This window comes from Dromiciops gliroides, chromosome 1, assembly GCF_019393635.1.
Source record: "Dromiciops gliroides isolate mDroGli1 chromosome 1, mDroGli1.pri, whole genome shotgun sequence".
Classification (NCBI taxonomy): domain Eukaryota; kingdom Metazoa; phylum Chordata; class Mammalia; order Microbiotheria; family Microbiotheriidae; genus Dromiciops; species Dromiciops gliroides.
The window spans coordinates 175,487,617-175,497,158 of NC_057861.1; the positions used below are offsets into that span (position 1 = coordinate 175,487,617).

General features: G+C 41.0%; 1 protein-coding gene across 9 annotated transcripts in view; it reads left to right on the forward strand.

Annotated features, from left to right (window-relative positions):
- Positions 1–9,329, forward strand: part of PHACTR1 (phosphatase and actin regulator 1) — a 690,544-nt gene extending 681,215 nt beyond the window's left edge. For all 9 annotated transcript variants that reach the window (XM_043963320.1, XM_043963327.1, XM_043963352.1 and 6 more), the window contains 2 exons: positions 2,699–2,775; positions 5,355–9,329. In XM_043963320.1, coding sequence (XP_043819255.1) covers positions 2,699–2,775; positions 5,355–5,370 — 93 coding nt within the window. In that variant the 3' untranslated portion in view covers positions 5,371–9,329. The remainder of the gene's footprint in view (positions 1–2,698; positions 2,776–5,354) is intronic.
- Positions 9,330–9,542: the final 213 nt, after the last annotated feature.

Consider the following 9,542-nt stretch of genomic DNA (forward strand, 5'->3'; position numbering starts at 1 on the left):
GGACCAAAACTTCAGAAAGTAATTTCATATCATGAATTCTTTTGGCGGGGGGGGGGGGGGGGCAATATGGGTTAAGTGACTTGCCCAGGGTCACACAGCTAGTGTCAAGTGTCTGAGGCCAGATTTGAACTCAGGTCCTCCTGAATCCAGGGCCAGCACTTTATCCACTGCGCCACCTAGCTGCCCCCATATCATGAATTCTTGAAGAATACCTTATAAGAAATTCCTGGAGTAACTTTTTCATGGTCATAGAAGTGATTTGGGTCACCAGTACTTTCTGGATGTGCCTGTTTCTCCTTCTCCTAATATATTGATATCATTGTGTAGACCAGAATCATAACTAGGACAAGGGTTTTGTCCTAGAGCCCCAAAATTTAGTGTACAAATAACTAACACATGCACTCCTTCGGTAGCATAGAAGCCAATATAGCAACTGACTCCACTTCTTACCCTACCCCACCCCACCCCATCCCAACAGTCAGTTGAATTTGTCTCAATTTCTTCTTGTATCATGTTCTTATCATGAATTATAAGCTTTTGTAAGGATGGACCATTTTTGTTCCTTCTCTTGGGTGAATTTATTGATGCTTTTCCTAAGTGTAAAATGTCTAATTACAGCTCTGTATGGACAGTTATGAAGGCAGGAGAACAAAATAACTCTTCCTTTCCATGTAAGGGATGTGGCCTCTCTCTCTTACTGGGCAGCTAGGTGGCTCAGTGGATAGAGTGCTAGGCCAGGAGTCAAGAAAATTCATCTTCCTCAGTTCAAATCTGGCTTCAGGGACTTATTAGCTGTATGACCCCCCAGCAAATCACTTAACCCTGTTTGCCTCACTTCCTCATTGTAAAATGAGCTAGAGAAGGAAATGGCAAACCACTCCAGGATCCTTGCCAAGCAAACCCCAAATGGGGTCACTAAGAGTCAGATTGAAATGACTGAACAACAGTAACAACAATCTCTCTTACTCTCTCACTTACTACTTGGACTTGGAGCAGGTATTGAACTACTCAATACCCAGTTCTCCATGTTCGTTCCTCTTACTTCTCAATCAATACAGCGGCTGCTAGTTTACTAAGAGCTCACATAAGATAGGATCATAGATTTAGAACTGGAAAGAACCTCAGAAGTCCAGTCAAACCTCTTCATTTTAAAAATAGTAAAACTGGAACCCACAGAAGTTACAATCACGTGGGCTGACACATGACAGAACCAACATTTACTGTTAGTCATAATTCAAGTATCATCTCACTTGAACCTCACCACAACTTTCTAACTGGTATGAGGATTTACAGCAAAGGAAACAGCTAAGGGAAGAAGCAAGTGATTTAGTAAATATCATATAGCTATTAGTAAGTGGTGTAGCCCAGATTCAAACCCACGCCATCAAATAACTCCAAGTCTAGTATTCTTGCCACAGCATAGCGTCATTACAAATCCAGGAAAAGCACTCTTCAGGAACAGGCTTGATGTCATTGATGTCATCATATATAGAGATACACATTTCCACATGACTGTGCAAATGATAAAGTGATGTATAATTATTTGAGCAATAAGATAACCTACTTCCTCAAAAATGTTCTCATTTGGTTAGCAGGAGAAGCATGAACAGGAAACAGAAGAGGAAATAGTAACACCCTGAAAAATGAGCATACATTTGTCATAATCGTTTGTTAGCTAAAGATAATGCCCACTCTGCCCCCACGTCCTCCCCATCTCTGCCTCTTTCTCCTTCCCCTTGAGTCTACTATATTTGAGAACCTGGTGGTTTTCTAAACTTGAACTTCCATACTACTTAATATACCCATAAAATCAAACATGAAGGGCATTTCTGTTATTGTAGCAATTGTTTAAAGTCTTGACCCCTAAGAAAAAAATTGAGCAGTGAGAACCTCTCACTGTTATCTTCACTCCTGACTTCTCCCAGGCCCAACCCCATCCTCTCTCCCCTCTGGCCAAGGCCACCAGGCCCTGGACACTCTCTTTTGTAGCCTTACTATTGGACAGGGCAGTGGGAATGAATTTGTCAAGGATGGAAGAGAAAATATTATGATTTCTTTTTCTCCCAAAGATATACCTGCTTCTAGAAGTTCGTGATTGTATATTACCTTGGAGCTGATAAAATAACAAGAGAAAGTATTCATAAATAAAGAAGGGCAGGCAGTGGCAGGGATGGGGAAGGTGGGGAGTAGAGGTGCCTAGCAAGCCCTTGCTTTTCTCAATGTACTTTTGCATTTTATTTTTGAAGGAATCCTGGTATTTGGCAACAACTTTGTTTATTCACCTCAGTAAGAAGAAGGGTTGACACTTGGGCCTAAGCATGGTTATGATTTATCTGTACAGATGTATGTCCATGTATGTCCATTATCAATCTGATGACTATATGTAGCAGTTCTGGAGAGAGAGAGAGATGACAGAGACAGAGGGAGAGAGAAAAACAGATTAAATTAAAAAAGAGAAGAGACGAGAGGGAAAAGAAATGCATTTCCCTCCATGATTTGCAATCTAGAGTGTGTGTTCTTTTACAGGTTCTAAAGGGGCTTCTCAGGTGTTGGGGGGGGTGGTTCTTCTCTGTGTAAAGGAATCCATTTTATAGCCCTTTTATTGTCATTGCTTAAGAAAATTTATTGTTTGAAATTTTTTAATGTATTTCTTTCCATCTTCCTAATTTACGTATTTATGGGCCGCTCTTCATTTCAGGCTGCCATTCGGAAGGAACTCAATGAATTTAAAAGCACTGAAATGGAAGTCCATGAATTAAGTAGACATCTAACAAGGTGGGTAGAGGCTTTTTAAGAACTTAAAAAAAAAATTTACCAGGAAGCAATGGCAGCTTCTCAACTAGGCAGTTGTCCCAATTTCAAGATTGATGTCATTGGTGTGGTTATGAGAAATGATAATAATTATTATCATTATTTTGTTTTTCTTTTTGTTTTTGTTTTTGTTTTTGTGGGGCAATGGGGGTTAAGTGACTTGCCCAGGGTCACACAGCTAGTACATGTCAAGTGTCTGAGGCCAGATTTGAACTCAGGTACTCCTGAATCCAGAGCCGGTGCTTTATCTACTGCACCACCTAGCTGCCCCCCTAATTATTATCATTATTAATAATAAGAACTGGGATTTATGGCATACAGCACTTTAAAGGGTACAGAGTTGCTTGGTAAACAGGACTGCCTTTGAGTCATTCAGTCAACAAGCAATTTGTTAAAGTACTTATAACTGACCAGGCAATATATGGTAAGCCCTGGATAGAAAGAATGGCAAGGGGTAAAACCCTCTTGGCAAGCACTCCCTTTTTGACAGATAATTATGAGAAGTTAATGTTAAGTCTGTGAGGTTTTATTAAATATATATATGTGTGTGTTTACATATATACACATATAATATACATATATGTATATGTGTATGTATATATATGTATATATGCATGTTATGGGAGAAATTGGTGGGAGATTTTGGGTAGGGTTCCTTAGGAATTCCTCTTTAAAGAATTACACCCTCTTGCACACAAATCCAAATAGAGTAAAATAATAGTTTATTTAGGTGCTGGGGAAAAGAAACCAAGAGATGAGTCCTAGGACTTCTTCTCATGGGGAGAAGGCATGGCACAGAGGCATGGCTCTCTGAGATACAGGAGACATGGCTCTCCTCGAGCAGGAGACGGGCAGGTACTTTTATACAGGACTGATGGTGGTCCCATGAAGTGATCATCTGACTGTGGAAAGTTCCCTTTTTGGGGGAGGACCATTCCCCACTGGTGGTGGCCCGGGGGAAGTTGGGTGAAGGGCAGCTCCAGATCTCTCAAACCATCTCTGTAGTCCTCATGCCACAAAGGCAGCAGTCACACCTAATCTTATCTCCCTGAGGGAGTGGGAGGGACTGGAATAAAGGGTGGTGGTCCTGGAGCTAGCTCAGTCCAAATCCAGTGTCCTTTATCTCTTTAGGTCTGTCTGTTGGTGTTTCTGTCCTTTGGTTTAGTTTCTCAAGGAGAAGGTTCTTTTGATTTACCCCACAAAACTTCTGGGGTACCCAGGGCCATTCAAATGAGGTACCCAGGCCTGTAACAGACACTATTTTACACAGAAGAAAACAGAGACTCAGAGAGGTTAAATGATTTGCCCATAGTTACACACTCTGTCTCTAATAAAAGGCCAAATACCAAAAAGGATCATCACCTTCAATTTGGCTTGCACGGTTTCCAAAGTCTAATCTAATTTGCTTTGCCTAACAGATGAATAGAGATTAAGATAGACAGATATAGACAGAGAGATAGAATGTTTATTAATTTTTTTATTTGTCAGGCACTACTGTTCCTTAACATTAAGTAGTTGGTGTATAAAATACAAGCAAGCAAGACAGTTCCTACCCTCAAGGATCTTACATTCTAGTCTAGGAAGACAAAATATAAAGGGGTGCTGGAAGTTTGGCAGGGACATGGTGAGGAGACAGCAGAGAAGTGATGTGGAATCCTGCTTCCCAGAAAAATAAGGTGAAAGTTCAGCTATCAGACCTGGGAAATCCAAGGTTACAATCCAAGTTTCCATTTGGACGGATGTGAAGATGGCAGAGGAGCAGAAACCTTGTTGTGCATGGCCCTGGGAGATAGAGCTAGTAGGTATTTGTCATCGCTATGTAACATATAGAAAAGCTGAGACCCACAGAAGTAGCAGCATTCCCTGGGGTCATTTGGAACTCAGATCAATACTTGACATATTTTTTGTGACTGTCTTTAGTCACAAAGAAGAAAAAATAATGGTAAAAATTCCTTTGGCAGGTATTCAGGGTGCTAGGGGTTCCCTGACTTTTCTCTTTGAGAGTCATCTATCAGTTTCCTTCCCATTGCCTGTGAATATTTGACCTTCCTTCACACAAAGGGTCAGTGTGAGCCTTCCTCTTTTTTACACACAAAGCTAAAAATTGGATTTAATTACACTCAACAAGCAATTATTAGACACTTTATGTCATGGAATTATATTTAGGTGCTGTAGATAAAAAAGGTTTGGGGTTTTTTTAAGTGTAATCCTTGTTCTCAAGAAGCTTATGAGCCAATATCATTACTGCAAATTTCTCATCACTAAAGATCTTCTGGGAGGGGTTGAATGACCACTTTTTGGAGATTTTAGAATGTAAACCCCCTAAGGACAAAGACTGTTTCATTTTTTTTGTCTTGATTTCTCCAATCAGTGTCTAGAACATAGAAAGCATTTAACAAATTCTTATTGATTGATTGATGTTGTAAAGACAGGATGACAAATAAGACAAGTGTGCCTGAGGACTCCATTTTGTGGGGTGTGGAGTCATGGCATCACCTGTCTATCCACTCACTTTCCTGTTTTTTTGGTTTTTGTTTCCATAGGTTTCACCGACCGTAGCAGTTAAATTCCACTTGAGTGCTATGCTGTCTTCAAAACATGAATTTATAAGAACCATAAGTGCTGGTATTATTCACTTCTCCCATTACCATGTAAATCTTCTGAACTGCCTTTTTTTAAAAGAAGAGAAAAGAAGAAAAATAAACATAATGAGGATTATATATATATTATACATATCTGTAAACTTGATGGTTACCATTCAGTCATCAGACCTGCTGACATAACTTCTGACAGTGAAATACCCCCCCACCACCACCACCACCACCCCACCCCTGGCAGGGCCAAGGACAACAGCTTGGCGTCCTCATTTTAAGACTTTCTGGCATGTGGATGTGTCCTATTTGTCCAAGCCCAGCTGGTAACTGCATTCATTCTGTCTTCAGCCACCCTCATCCTCGCAAGCGTTTATCACTCAACTCCAAAGAAAGCTGAGGCAATGGGTTTCTTTCGGGAATGACTATACAAAGTGAAAAAAGTTCAGACTGGCCTTTTAAGTAAAGTAGTCCCAAGCACTTAACCAAACGTGGCTTCTGATTGGGGAAGCACCTTAGGAGGAGGAGGAGGAGGCAGTCATGGAGCACTGCTCTCAGTGACCCCTTTCCCTACACTCCCTCCATTCCATCCCTGTTTCCATCCTCCATATGCTGAACACAAAGGAAAGCCCTTTTTCTACCTGAGTTTATAGTCAACTATTGGTCTCAAGAGGTATGTGCACCTTGGGGAGTAGAAAGTTCTTCCTGGCTAACTTATAGAATCACCTCAGACCAAAGCTGTCTCTCCTTCTAGCCAAACTTGCTTAGAATGAATAAAGTCGGCATCTTTATTTCTTAATGAAAAGTGGAGGACCCACAAGTGTTAAGAAATCAGAATGTCACTGGCATTTACACACACACACACACACACACACACACACACACACACACACACACACACCTGAATGTTATTAAGGTACAATGGCTACATAGGCATGTACATGTAAAAAATAGGCACAATGGCCAAGATAGCTACCCAGCTTGGCTAATGTTCTTAATTTTCCTAACATGCTCCAATGCTGGTTTTTGTAAAGTGCACCATTTTAAGGTTATGTATGTCTTGGAAGTGAACTGAGCACAGTACCAAAGCTTGAAGGCTGCTTGGCAGAGTTCATGCCACTGACACTGGTTCTCTCTCTCTCTTTTTTTTTTTTTTTTTTTTGGTGAGGCAATTGGGGTTAAGTGACTTGCCTAGGGTCACACAGCCAGTAAGTGTTAAGTGTCTGAGGCCGGATTTGAACTCAGGTCCTCCTGACTCCAGGGCCGGGGCTCTATCTACTGTGCCACCTAGCTGCACTGACACTGGTTCTTAAATAACAGATAGGCCTCTCCTCCAAAAGCATGACACTTGGTGGCTTTCCATTCCTTCATCTTTGGTTTTGAAGAGGTCACTTGGAGCTCAGCATGCATGAGAACTGTGCAGCTATGAACACCAGCCATGTCCATACTGATCCTTTAAAACCAGCATGAATTTATTTTTCATCATCTCTTTCAGAATGCATATAAGAATGAGTTTGTCTACAAGAAGGCTGGCCCAATCTGAACAGTAAAAAGAAAAATGCAGTGACCTTGGGGGAATATGGATCGCTCAATTCATTATGACAAAAGCGGCAATTCTTAATCTCATCCCTGACAATGGGCATAACAATTATTGTGCCCAAGGGAGTTATATTTGGTTTAGTTTTATTTTTGAGAAAACCAGTAAATCCTAAATGGCAAAGCTTAGATATTTGTGAAGATTTGCTTATCACTCTAATAACTTGATGTGATCCTTGGATTCTCCACCTCATGTATATTTTACTTAGAGGTAAACTGACTAGGCCTTCACCCAAACAAAAAGATAGGTAATTCCCATCACCATCCCCAACCACCACCACCACTATACACACCATACTTGATTTATGGCAGGAGAAAATTCCTCTTTGAATTCCTGCCAGCAGCTGGGGTCATGCTGTTTTCATGGGGTCAGCATGTATCCGGGCCAGCTCAGGACAGTTCCTCAGAGCAGAGCTCACCAGCTAGGGGACCCCCACCCATGAGTTCCTCCATGTCATCAGGAAGGAGCATTCCAAGGGGTCCATCTTGGTGTGTATATTATTACTGAGGCTTTTTATCTTTTTTCAAATGTTGAGTTCCACTATTTATTGTCTTGGGAAGATATTTTGTTCAGGGACAGTGTGTCAGGATTTTAATACAGCGGTAAATAAGATCTTCCCAAAATGCTTATTGACATGTGAATGTGCGAGTGGCTTGATGAAAGATTTAGGGGCCTATTGTTTGACTCCTATACCCAGTATTGAAAGTGCTGGCATTGTGTTGGCTTCCAGGGAAAATTGAGGGGAATTGGTTTTGCCTACCCCAGTCATGTCTCTGCTAACTTCCAGTAACTTCTTCATGAGATACAATACCCCTGGTTTTACCTTGGAGTAGAGGGAAGCATCTTCTGTGGGCTAGACCCCTATCGAGAAGCCTCTGCTTTTTAAGCCCTCTGAGGGCTCCATGCAACAACATTCCTGTATCTCACAAGGAACCAACCAGCAGCATACCTGGGTTTTCTCCCTAAAGTGCCCAACTGCTATAGTCCACTTTATACACAGGAAGATTAACTGAATTTATTTTTGCCTTCCTGCAAAGCACCTTTTCTCCAGGCATCATTTGCACTGTCAGATGTGTATCCTCATAGACCTCTATCAACAGTGAGAACTGTGCTCGCAGAGCCAATGTAGGCTATTTCCAGTCTCATTTTTGTGGCTCTTACGCCCACCTGACTCCCACCATCTGCCATGGGTAGCACCAACAAATATGGACTGCAGGCGGAGGCCCTCTAATCTATGGCTGTTTTTGCAATATCTTGAGTTCTCTGTGGAAATCTGTCATTTCTTTTTTACCACATTGCTATGTCAACTGAGCCAATATACATTACTGTGGAAGACTTCGATTCCAATTCAGACAGAAAAGGGGTGGCCTAGATTCTGTTTAAACTGCATCTCTCTTCTGAGGAAGCTGTAGTTTTTAAATGAAGGTTTCTTTTATGTGATGTACTTTAAAATCTATATGAACATCTGGATTATCATAAAAGAAAAATGTACTATTTCTAAACAGATATTTGAACATCTGGATTAATCTTAAGGAGGGGAAAAAAAAGATGTGACATTTCTAGACAAGGTTAACTTTACCAAATGTAGACTTTCCGTAATGCTTGAAGAAAAAGAAAGCTATGTATATTTCTGTTTTTCTTGTTCTAAGGCCAATTCATCTTCAATTGCAACAGGTTGGAATTGGAAGGGACCTTTAAAATTATCTAGCTCCACCTCTTCATTTGAGACTCAAAGAGGTCAAGACTTTCCCCAGGTGAAATAGTAAGGGAAAGCTTCAGCATTTGGACCTAAGCCCCCTGACTCCCAAGTCTGATGCCACTATATACCACACAAATGATATTGTTTCTGCATCTAAGGACATAGTGGGTCCCTTGAACCTGGAGGGCCTTTCCATTCAATTAGAGAAAATGCACAGAGTGATGGTCAGTGAAAAAGATACAGCTGTTAAGATTTCGTTCTTTTCCCTTCTTGAGAAAGTAGCATTTACAAACTGCAGGACCAAGATGGTGGCACACACTCAGAAGAATGGTATTTAACACTTCTTCATCCACAGTTAGCCAAGGGCATCTGAAATGGCTTTTTCCCACGTTTCTGTTAAATCCAGAACCAGCTGCATTTTCCAGTTGCTAACCCAGTGTCTGTACATAGCTCGTCTTTGTATAGGAGTGAATGTGGTGGCTGTCAATCCTGTGCTCTTCAAGTATTGTAATTGACCAGATCATGAACAAGAAATTATCTGTAAATAGGAGAACAATTCAACTGGATCTCTGTGTCCTGGGTTTTGTACATACAGAAACTGCATGGTATTTAAATTATTGTTTGTCTCTGATGATGTATGCAGTTTCTTTAACAACAACTACAACAACAAAAAAAAGTTTTAAAAAAAAAAAGTATTCCTGTCTCTTGTCTTGTTTTCCTCAGCTATGGGGCTCATTCTTAAGCAGAAGATACCTACTGGGCAGAATGAGTTCTTAACTGTTTTTGTGCCAAGGAGCCCTTTGGCAGTCTGGGGAGGTCTCTGGATCCCTTCTCAGAATGATGG